A 12,186-nucleotide genomic window follows, 5' to 3' on the forward strand; every position below is an offset into this window, starting at 1 on the left:
TGATGACCAGTCTGTACGGCGATGCTCACTGGGTGATGATCAGTCTGTACGGTGATGCTCACTGGGTGATGACCAGTCTGTATGGTGATGCTCACTGGGTGATGACCAATCTGTACAGTGATGCTCACTGGGTGATGACCAGTCTGTACTGTGATGCTCACTGGGTGATGACCAATCTGTACAGTGATGCTCACTGGGTGATGACCAGTCTGTACGGTGATGCTCACTGGGTGATGACCAGTCTGTATGGTGATGCTCACTGGGTGATAAACAGTCTGTACAATTACAAAGCCCCCCCACCCCCAGCTCACTGAAAAGCACAGGTCTCCTGCAAGGGTGTGGGATGGGGAGGAAGTGCCCCTGAGCTCCCTGCCTCTCTGGTTCTGGCCTGCGGGCTCTGGGAGGATTCTTTCTGAGCTCCATGGGGTCAGGCCTCCAAAGAATGACCTGGGAAGGTCTGGGCTGACCCCTCCCTCAGACATGCTCAGGAGGGAGTCTCAGACCCCTTCTCGCCTCTTGTCTAAACCTCCCCGCTCTCTGTCAGCTCCAGCCCAGGCCCAGATCGTCCACGCGGGCCAGGCGTGTGTGGTGAAAGAGGACAACATCAGCGAGCGCGTCTACACCATCCGGGAGGGCGACACCCTGGTGCTGCAGTGCCTTGTCACCGGGCACCCTCGGCCCCAGGTAGGCCCCCATCCAGCCTGTGCGGCCCCTCCTCCCTCCCACCCCCACTCTGGGATCACAGCTTGAGAAGCTGAAGCAGGGGTTGGGGACTAGGGGCGATAGTGGCAAATACACAGAAGACAGGGGATGGGGCTGGGGAAGTAGCTGGAAAATGAACTCTCTGAGGAAGGGCTGGAGGCTGCGGGCTTATTCGCCTGGAAACATTGATGGCCAAGGGGAAAACCTGAGTGTCAGGTATTCGGTTCCACTCCATCCCTCGTGTCTGTGAGCAGACACATCCTCAGATGTACCTTCAGCCCCTGTTAGAGGCCGTGTGCCAAGCGCTAGGATAGGTGCTTTCTCCAGTGTTTTCTCGTTGGCTCATCACAACCATTGTTTTCCCTGCTACTTAGGCTCAATCCCTGGGCTCATATTTGGAGATTGAGGTTCAGGGAGGTTAGGTAAACTCCCAAGGCCACACAGGTCTGGTGAAGGTGGACGCAGAATTTGAATCCAGAACCAGTGTTCTCTGTGGCTTGGCACACTTCCTCCCAGGGCATCCGTCTTTGGATTGGGGACTCCAGGAATTACCAGCAACATTTAATACAATCTCTACTTTTGGAGGCTTCTGCTAGACAAGCCCTACACTCTGGAGATTAAAAGACTCAAAGCAATTAGAAAGCAACAGATGCTGAGAATCTGGAAATGCCAGGTGAATCTCGTCCCAGACCAACAGAATGATTCAGACAGGAAGCCGAGGCTGGTTATCGCCGAGAGCCACTGGGAGGAGGCAGGAGGCGGCGGGCTGGAGGGAGGATGCAATTTGCCGGTGAGCTGCTGTGACCTTTAAGAGGAGCAGAAGAGGTTTCGATTGGATCCTAGAAGGAGAGTGAAATGTGAAATCAAATGTCCTTTCTCAGGACAATTTTAGGAACAGGGATGGCTTTAGTAGGTTGGGCCTTGAGACAAGCAGACGGCCAAGGAAACCCCCAAGGACTCTTCGGGCCTGACGCTATGCCTGCTGCTTGCTCCTTCTCTGAGGTTTGTTTAGAGGCGAAAGCGGTGCTGCCAGCCTTCGGGCCCGTGTTGTGTCAGGTGTGACGATTAGGGATGGTTCTCCTGACGCCAGGGAGGCAGCTGGGCCATCTCTCCCTAAGGCGCACTAGCCATCTGTGGGTGTCCCCTGTGTATGAGTCATCTGTGGTTGTGGCTGTCTGTACAAGCCTTCATCTTTCCATTTCCATCCAGGGTTTCATTGTTTTTCCTGCTACCTAGGCTCAACCCCCTGGGCCCCTGTTTGACTCTGTCCTATCTCATTCCCCACAGATAGCCGGCCTCTGAGGCCTGTCTTTCTATGCCCTTGCATGGGTCTTCTCCTCTCTATTCCTCATTGCTCCTCTAGGTCAGACCTTCAGTCCTGTTCCTTGGTCCCCTGCAGTAGACTCTCACTGGCCTCCTATTCTCCCATGTCTCCCCCTCCAATCCATTCCTGCACCCTGTTCCCAATTCTCATCCTCCAGCCGGCTGCATCATATCATTGCCCTGCTCCGAAACCTTCGATGGCTCCCTGTTAGCAACCAGACTCAGCTCAGGTTCCTGGAGGTAGAATTGAAGACCTCCCACAATCCGGCCCCCTCCTGCCTTTCCTATCTCAGCTCCCACTGGCATCCTCCTCACACCCTGTGTTCCAGTCGAACTTGCCCAGTACACCCAGCCCATTCCTGCTTTAACCACTGCGGCTCACCTCTCCTGAAACGCCTTCAGTTCCCTTTTTCACTCGTTTCATTACAACCAATATTTATTGAATCCCTGCCATGTGCCAAGCCCTGTGATGGGGCACAAGGATATAGCTACGGTCCTGTTGTCATGGAGCATCTAGTCTCAGGGGAGCAGCCCCCTCTTCTGGCCCCCTGTGTGGGGGACTGAGTGGGCGGGGCATTCTCCACTCCAATTGTCATGAGAGGGAACCCCTGGGGCCAACATGCGGAAGGAATCCATAACGATGGTAGTGAGCAGAAGCTGAAGAACCTGGTCGGTGGAGGGCCATGGACCTCAGGGGTAGGGTTCATGCACACGGAAGGGACATGAGTTGAGGCCACAGGGCCGTCCATGGCTGGGGAGCTGGAGCTGGACTCTGTCTAACGCTGGAAGCTCGACACGAGTGGCACCACCTATCACTGGAGACCAGAGACCTCTGTCCACAGCCCAGAGTCACAGCCGGGAGCAGACCCTCAGTCACCTAGGAGAGAGCGTGACCCTAAGCCTGTCGCTGTCTTGCACTATCCAAGTGGTGAGGAAACCCTGAGCTGAGAAACGAACATAAAAACTGGTTGGAACCTGTGCACCCATGTATATTGGACATAGGCAGCCATAAAGCTACACCACAGGCAGGGAAGGATAAAGCAAACCACATCCTAAGCAGCATGGACACAAACGCCATCTCGACAATCATGTTAAAACCGCACAAGCCAAGTACAAAAAGAAAACATATTTCCATGGCCTTGTTCTCTCTCTAAAGCACCCTGTGGTCTAAGTGCAGATTGCCTGAAACGGCCTGCGTCCTTCCCCAGGTTCTGCAAGCTCTAAGCCCATGAGGGTAGGGTTGTGTGTCGCGGGGATGAGAGTAGCAACGTTATGGCCTGCAGTGGACCCTCCCTGCGTGAGAAGGTTGTCCTTTCACCGACTTCTCCCAGCCTTTTTTTTCATGACCTGTGGCCTGACCTAGTCACCAGGCTCAGGGCCCTGGCCCTGTCTCAGTAACAAGCAGTCCTCCTCAACTTTAGATGGAAATGTCCCTATCGCATCCCCTGATCCTTAGGACTTAGTCATCTGAAACGGGTCAGTTTTTCTCGAACCTCTGGTACTTTCAACAGTAGCTCCAGTTTCTTGGGGGATCCGTGATAGTGTCCACCATCTAAGGCAGTGGTTCTCAACCTTCTGGCCCTTTAAATACAGTTCCTCATGTTGTGACCCAACCATAAAATTATTTTCGTTGCTACTTCATAACTGCAATATTGCTACTGTTATGAATCGTCATGTAAATATCTGATATGCAGGATGTTCTTAGGCGACCCCTGTGAAAGGGTCGTTCGACCGCCAAAGGGGTCGAGACCCACAGGTTGAGAACCACTGACTAAGGCAATGTTAATAATAGCCATTTATTGAGTGACTCATATATACCAGGCCCCACACCTAGCTGCTTTACATACTTTATTCCTGCACGTCACAATGACCCTGCAAAGTGGGTGTTATGCTACATAATAGTTATGGTTATCTGTTGCTACAGAACAAGTGCTCCAAAATGAGGGGCTTAAAACACTATTGTCTGACGGTTTCTGCGGGATAGGCATGTGGAGTGGCTGAGTTGGCTGGTGCTGGCTCAGGGTCTCTCAGCGGCTGCAGTCATTTGAGGACTGACTGGGGCTGGCACATCCCCTTCCAGGCCACTTCCAGGTGCTGACCCGAGGCTTCCCGCCCTCCCTGTGGGCCTCTCCATAGGGTTGCTCATGACATGACAGCTGGCTTTCCCCACAGCGAGAAAGCCACCAAGATGGGTTGGAGGTGACGTACCATCATCACTCCTGCCCTATTCTATTGGTCACACAGACCATCCCTGGTACTAAGTGTGAGAGGACTACAGAAAGGTGTGAATACCAGGAGGCAGGCGTCATTCCAGGCCAGCATGGACACTGGCTACCACCTAGACCTCTTGCACAGATGAGAAATCTGAAGCCTTCCAGGCACTAAGTATACATTAATTTAATACCCCCAGTCACCCCAGGAGGGTGCAATATTCTCCATTTTACAAATGAGGAAAGGAAGGCAGGAGAGGTTGGGTAACTTGCCCACAAGTCCATGCTCCAAGCACTGCACATACTGCCTTCTTTAAAACCTTAGCCGTCTGACCCCGGATTCCCCAGGCTCTTGGCTGACATGTCCTACCTTGCCTGCGCATTCCCACAAGTCTGTTTGGGTTGGTTTCCTAGGCCACGTAAGCTTGTGAAGGGGAGACACATTGCAGGGTTCAGCCTGGAGGCCCCCCACCCTCACTGTGGGGTCTGAATCTGCCCTCCCTGCCTGCCCAGGTGCGGTGGACCAAGACTGCGGGGAGCGCGTCCGACAAGTTCCAGGAGACGTCCGTGTTCAATGAGACTCTGCGCATCGAGCGCATCGCGCGCACGCAGGGCGGACGCTACTACTGCAAAGCCGAGAACGGCGTGGGCGTGCCCGCCATCAAGTCCATCCGCGTGGACGTGCAGTGTGAGTTGGCGCCCTTCCTGTCTGTCCTGGCCCCGCCCTGTCCATCCTGGCTTCGGGAGACCCCCTGGGGCTCAGGCTGGGTAGGAGGAGTGGGAGTGGAGTGCCACAGAGAACCGACGCCTCCGTGGAGGACAGTAGACACTTCCTCTCTTCCATGCTGGAGAGGGAAATCGCTGCTGCATCCCTGCGGTTCCTCCGATGTGTACTACCCCCTATGCTACTCACACTTTCCCGTCCCTAATCCCTTATGAATCTCGCAACATCCCTGCCAGAGGGCAAGACAGGTTGGATTATACCCATTCCACAGATGAAGAAACTAAGGTACCAAGGGCTCATGACTTGTTCAAGGGCATAGGTCTCTTCATTATGGTCCAGTGCCCTTCCCACATACCTCATGCCTCTGATTTTGTCCCAGGGCAGCTCTGAAACTTCCTTACCCCACCACATGCAGGCGCAAGCACCCGTCAGTCCTTGCTGCTTGAATGGGAAGTCCCCAGTCCCTACCTGCCCCATGGATATTCCCTTAATCCCAAGAGGCTAGCTCCCTGCTTGCCACCGGCCTCTGTGCCTATCCAGGCTGACCCAGGTACCCAGCACCTGTGGGGCCAGGCCCAAGGGCCTGGCTTATACAATCTTAATGTCTACAATGAACTTACCTATTAAAGACACCTCACACTACCCTAGTGGAGCCCGATAGAGTGGTGAGCAATGGAACCCCAGGTCCTCTCTTCTGTCCCCCATCAGCCACCCAGGGGCATGCTGGGAGGGTGAAGATAGACCCTCTGGGACTAAGGGTCATTTCTCGAGTTATTGGTGCTGGAAGGGGCTGGCAGGCATGCCCTGGACTTCATCACTGCCCCACCTCTGCCCATGGCCTTGGTAATGATCTTTATCTCAGTGGACCGTGGAAGGAGGACAGAATATTGGGCTGTTGGAACACCCACTGAAGGATGTGTGCATGTGGAATGATGGTGCCTTTGGTTCACAATCCTGGTTGCACATTAGAATCCCTGGGGGGAGGGGAGGGGATCCTTTTAAAAAATACAGATGTCTGGATCCTGCTTTCAGAGATTCTGAGGTAATTGACTGGGGGTGGGGCCCTGACATTGGGTTTGTTTTTTTTTTTAATTGAGGATTAACCTACATGCAATAGAGTGCACTAGTCACAAATATACAACTTAATGAATTCTTACATGTGTATGTGCCTGTGCAAACACCACCAGTTCAAGAGAACCTCCAGGACCTAGAAAGTTCCCTCATACCCCCGCCGTCAGTAATCTTCTTACAGGCAATCACTCTTCTGATTTCTGACACTGTTAATGAGCTCTTCCAGGCATCGGTATTAAAAAGGAAATCTCCATGTGGTTCTATTGTGCAAACAGGGGCGAGAACCACCAATCTAGTCCAATTTACTACGGAGGAAATTGGCAGGGAGGGACTTAGGCAGGTCTCACTACAAATTAATAGCTAGCCTGGGATTTGAACCAGGGTGTATCTGCTTCCTCCATCCCATGCTGGGAGGGTGAAGATAGACAACCCCCATGCCGGTCCCTGGGGAGGGAGGGACAGCTGGGGAGTCATCAAGTCCAGCCCCCTGATCCTCAAGGTTGGTCAAGCTTGCAGGGCTGGGAGCGCATCTGGAAGCACCCGTGAGGGTGGCTCAGCTTTCCCTGAGGGCTGTCAGGAGCCCAAGCCCCCCACTTAGGGGTCACCCAGTCCTGACTCCCCTGGGGCTGTGCCCTTGCAGACCTGGACGAGCCGGTGCTGACGGTGCACCAGACAGTGAGTGACGTTCGAGGCAACTTCTACCAGGAGAAGACGGTGTTCCTGCGCTGCACCGTCAACTCCAACCCGCCGGCCCGCTTCATCTGGAAGCGCGGCTCCGACACCCTGTCCCACAGCCAGGACAACGGCGTGGACATCTATGAGCCCCTCTACACCCAGGTCAGGATGGGCAGTAGCTGGCCTGGTCTCCTCATGGCTCACCCTGCACTTCCTCCTGCACCCAACCAGGGAGGGGGCACGGGGGCTGAGGCCTCGCCATCTGCAGGTCTTGGGACTGCCCTGGCTGAAGCAGCATGTTCTGACATCAGACACTCTGGGCAGATGAAACGGGACGAAGAGCTCAGGGAACAGTGATGGGGACAGGAGCATCCTCAGGGCAACAAGTCCTTCTGGAACATTGCCAGTTAGGAAAGACACCCCCTAGAGCAGTGGTTCTCAACCTGTGGGTCGCGACCCCTTTGGGGGTCGAACAGCCCTTTCACAGGGGTCACCTAAAAGACCATCGGAAAACACATATATAATTACATGTTGTTTTTGTAACACTATGCTTTAATTATGTTCAATTTGTAACAATGAAATTGGGGGTCGCCACAACATGAGGAACTGTACTAAAGGGTCGCGGCATTAGGAAGGTTGAGAACCGCTGCCCTAGAGGGAGGCGAGTCACCCCTGCCCGCTGTTGGCTGTCAGAGTATTGGAACCCCCTGGGCAGACGAAGCAGGAGTTGGGGGCAGAGAGATGACTCCACTTCCCATAGGCCTCCTAGGGTCCCAAGAAATGGTGATGAAGCATTCCTACCAGGGAGGGCTTTCAAAGGCGGCTTTTGGAGGTGGCTGCCAGAGTGCCACATGTGGCCTTGGCCTGTGGGATTAGCTCCATATTCGTGAGAGCAGGGTTCCCTCCCTACCCCTCCATCTTCCAAAGTGGAGAAACTGAGGCCGGGTCCTGGCCAGTGTGCACCAGGGCAGTCTCAGCCCCAGAGAAACCCAAGGTTTGGGGAGTGCAGCATCCCCCCCAGACTCAGGCTCCCTGGGGATAAATGGTGTGGAGATGGGGGAAGATCGGCATTTACTTCAGCCCCTGGTGCTGGACAATGTGTGAGGGACCCCTGGAGACCCGAGCAGACCCCTCACACCAGTGGTCCACTGCTGCCCAGGGGGAGACCAAGGTCCTGAAGCTGAAGAACCTTCGGCCCCAGGATTACGCCAGCTACACCTGCCAGGTGTCTGTACGCAACGTGTGTGGCATCCCGGACAAGGCCATCACTTTCCGGCTCACCAACACCACGGGTACAGGCACTTCCCCGCCCATACCCCTGCCCACCTGAGCTGACTCCCCACCCAGGAGACAGTGCCTCACCCCATACAGAACTCCAGGCACATCACCACCAGTGCATCCCTGCTCCCCTCTGCCTGCTCCCTGCCTTCTCCCCTTTCTTTCTTCTCCCCATCCTTCCCCAACCCCATGATTTTCCTAGCTCCTATATCCCCACATTCAGCCCTGCCTCCCACCCCCCCTAAGACCCCACCTCCTTGTCCTCTTAGCACCACCAGCCCTGAAGCTGTCTGTGAATGAAACGCTGGTGGTGAACCCTGGGGAGAATGTGACGGTGCAGTGTCTGCTGACAGGCGGTGATCCCCTACCCCAGCTGCAGTGGTCCCATGGGCCGGGCCCGCTGCCCTTGGGGGCTCTGGCCCAGGGTGGCATCCTCAGCATCCCTTCAGTGCAGGCCCTGGACTCTGGCTACTACAACTGCACAGCCACCAACAATGTGGGCAACCCCGCCAAGAAGACGGTCAACCTGCTGGTGCGATGTACGTGGCTCCGGAGGGGTGGGGGTGGGGGAACTCAGAGGCAGACAGGGTCCCTGTCCTCCAGGAAGGACCGAGGAAGTGGGAGAGGGGCCTGTCTGCTTCCTCTTGGTAGGTGATATATGCTGAGAAGGCATGTTCCAGGCACTTTTATTTCCCTGCAGATGGCAGGATTAAATTCTGTGTAAAGTTTTACTTACAATTTACAATCTACATTTCCAAATATAAACTCAACAATCCAAGAGGTAGGGAGGACTGGTATTGAGTACCTACTTTTTTTTTTTAAGATTGGGAAACAGGTTGCAAAAAGTTAAGTATGGACTTCCAGTCTTTAGGAGAAATTTCCTGGCTTTCTTTTTGTACACTGGTTTCCACATGATTCACTGAGTTAAAGTGAAAATAACACATTTCCACATACCTCATGTGTAAATATTTGCTAGCAAAGCATTTCAGTGAGTCTGAAGATAATTATTAAATGTAAAAATGATACAAAACTTGGAGTATGATCTAAAGAAGTACAAACATGTTCCTTACTAAACCTCAGCCTCAGTAGTTAGCATTAGCTGCTTGATATGATCTTGATTTTGCTACTCTGCTTCAAGGGGAAAACTTTAAATTCTTCTTGTGTCGCTTTAGGTTATTTGTTTATTTTATGTTTTTTAAAAGGCACAGCTGTTACCAGCTCTTTAGCACTTAAAAGTAAAATATAGCTTCTGCCAAATTTGACTCAGAGTCTTCTGAAGAAACAAACACTTTTTGTTGTTGATCTTTCACCGACCACTCTCTGACTCTCCTCATAAGAAGAAGTTAACCCTCTGTTACTTTTTACTTAATCAGAGCAAGAAAGAAAGCAGCAAGACTGACTATCTGATGACTGTTTTCCCCTTGATGGTACTTTTCACATCAGAAGATTCTTCTTTTCCACCTGTTTTCATTTGACCTTTAAAACCTGAGTTGATGAGGTCTCAATTTACATCCAATACTTACGGTCACTTCTTTTTTAAAATATATTTGTATTGATTTCAGAGAGGAAGGGAGAGGGGGAGAGAAAGAGAAACATCAGTGATGAGAGAGAATCATTGATCGGCTACCTCCTGCACGCCCCACACTGGTTATCGAGCCCACAACCCAGGTGTATTCTCTGAGTGAGAATCAAACAATGACTTCCTGGCCAGGCTCTTCTGGTCACTTCCTAGGGGGACATAGAGCTTGCTTTGCCCAACCCAGCAAAGGATACCAGTGGCTGTGGTATAAGTGTTCTGTCCAATTAGCATCCAATATTAAGAGTCATGTCTAACTCTTGCATTACATCAAGCAATATTTAGATTTTAAAAGAGGCCAGACCCCTTACTTTGTAAACTCTGAGCTTTAATGTAACTGCATGTAAAATTATTGTATTGGGCTCTTACTATAACAATCACAGTAACTTGCTGAAACGAGTTAAATAGCACCAAAGCGTAAAATGTACAGATTAAAATTTCCCCTCAGTTTCCCTCAGTCCCACTGTCTAGATAGAACCACTGTTACATTCTGTTGCATCCTTACAGAATTTGTATTTTGTTCATTCAAGGTTTAAAACGAGAATACAAATAAAGTAGCGCAGTGGTTACGAGCACAGGCTCGGAATTAAACTATCTGAGCGTCGGTTCCCTCCTTGTAAAACAGGGACGATAAAGTGCCTCCCTCACAGACCGGGGGATGAGTTAAATGAGTCAACCTGTGCAAAGTGCGTGGAACAGTGCCTCTCACCAAGTGTGTGTTCAGTAACAGTGACTCTAATGATCACCAAACCCACTTTTCTGCAGCGAGCTTTTTTAAACTCTTAAAAACACATCTGAACAAGTAGAACAATTTCCAAGCAAAAGGATGGTTTCTGGTGGTGGCGGCGGCGGTGGTGGGAGGGTGTAGCTCCCGACCTGCAGGAGGGCTACTTTGAGGGGAGGAGCTGGGTCTGGGGAGGGGTGGGACATGACCCTGGCTTTGGGCCAGCCCCAGCCAACCTGTCCTCCCCACCCACCTGCAGCCATGAAGAATGCCACATTCCAGATCACCCCAGACGTGATCAAAGAAAGTGAGAACATACAGCTGGGCCAGGACCTGAAGCTCTCGTGCCACGTGGATGCGGTGCCCCAGGAGAAGGTGACCTATCAGTGGTTCAAGAACGGCAAGCCGGCACGCATGTCCAAGAGGCTGCTGGTGACCCGGAACGACCCTGAGTTGCCTGCGGTCACAAGCAGCCTAGAGCTCATTGACCTGCACTTCAGCGACTATGGCACCTACCTGTGTGTGGCTTCCTTCCCAGGAGCACCTGTACCCGACCTGAGCGTCGAAGTCAACATCTCCTCTGAGACAGGTGGGCGGCTGGTGGGGCAGCGGGGAGGTGTGAGGGAGCTGGAGAGGCCCACAGAGGGGAGAGGGGCGGGGAGGCAGCAGCATGGGGAAGGGAGGCCAGCGTGGAAAGACTCCGTTTGTTCATGCCACACACATTTATCAGGCACCTGTTCTATGCCAGGCGCCGTGGTAGGTGCTGGGCAACATAGCCTCTGCCCTCATTGAACTAAGTAGGAAGGCAAACGTTTTTCAGATAGTCCCACAGATGAATGTGCCACGGCAAACTGTGATGCCTGAGACAGGAAAGAGTTCGCTAAGATAAAATCTTTGGTCTGCGATCTGAGGAGGGAGGGGTGGGATTTTATGAGGCAAAAGAGAGCCAGGGAGGGTGGAGGAGAAAGGCAGGTCAAGGAATCAGCAAATAAGGGCACTGAGGCAGGGCAGGGTGGGGGCCATTTGAAGAACTGAAGGAAGGACAGCGTGGCTGGGGGGATGGGGTGAATGAGAGCATAGAGGCCAGCCGAGGCCAGGTTATGCAGGGGATCTGGGTCGCTGTTCCAATAACAATAAATAATAATGAAATAATTATGGCTAACATTTATTGAGTACTTCCTATGTGTTCTAATGATTTTTATATTTATCTTATTCGCCTTCATGATTTACCTTATGGGATAGATAATTTAACTTCAGTTTTTAGAGACGAAGAAACAGGCTCAGAGAGTTTAAGAAGCTTACCTAAGACGTCCTGGTTGGGTGGCTCCGTTGTTTGGCCTGTTGTCCTGTCCACCAAAGGGTTAAGGATTCAATTCCTGGTCAGGGCACACACTTAGGTTGCTGGTTTGATCCCTGGTCAGTGCATATATGGGAGCTAACCCATAGTTGTTCTCTCTCACATGGATGTTTCTCTCTCCCTTCTTCTCTATATAAACATATCCTCGGATGAGGACTAAAAAAAATTAAAAAAAAAAAAACTTACCTAAGGCAACATAAGGTAACACAGCAGTAAGTGGTGGAGCTGAGATTTGAACCCAGACCATCTGCCTTCAGAGCCTGAAGGGCCTTCCCTTTGAGAATGACAGGAGCTGGAGGGGATGGCTCTGGAGGGGGTTTCTGGAATCTCGTTTCCAGTCCGCAGCACATTGCACCGAGCAGCTGGCTGACTCGGCGAAGCCTCTTTCACTCCCTGGGTCTCAATTTCTCCTCTGTGAGCCATCGGACGAGACAGCCTTGGTGGCCCTTCCTTCTTGACATCCGCACAGGGGGAGGGGTCAGGAAAGGCTTCCGGTGCGGGCCTTTATGAATGGGCCAGGCCTCCACAGATTCCCAAACTTATTCA

General features: G+C 52.3%; 1 protein-coding gene across 1 annotated transcript in view; it reads left to right on the forward strand.

Annotated features, from left to right (window-relative positions):
• Positions 1-12,186, forward strand: part of LOC102424469 (MAM domain-containing glycosylphosphatidylinositol anchor protein 1) — a 53,998-nt gene that overhangs the window by 28,293 nt on the left and 13,519 nt on the right. The window contains exons 2-7 of the mRNA XM_023745321.1: positions 545-684; positions 4,749-4,923; positions 6,671-6,867; positions 7,865-7,997; positions 8,253-8,522; positions 10,543-10,872. Coding sequence (XP_023601089.1) covers positions 545-684; positions 4,749-4,923; positions 6,671-6,867; positions 7,865-7,997; positions 8,253-8,522; positions 10,543-10,872 — 1,245 coding nt within the window. The remainder of the gene's footprint in view (positions 1-544; positions 685-4,748; positions 4,924-6,670; positions 6,868-7,864; positions 7,998-8,252; positions 8,523-10,542; positions 10,873-12,186) is intronic.

This window comes from Myotis lucifugus, unplaced genomic scaffold (genome assembly GCF_000147115.1).
Source record: "Myotis lucifugus unplaced genomic scaffold, Myoluc2.0 scaffold_534, whole genome shotgun sequence".
NCBI classification, from domain to species: domain Eukaryota; kingdom Metazoa; phylum Chordata; class Mammalia; order Chiroptera; family Vespertilionidae; genus Myotis; species Myotis lucifugus.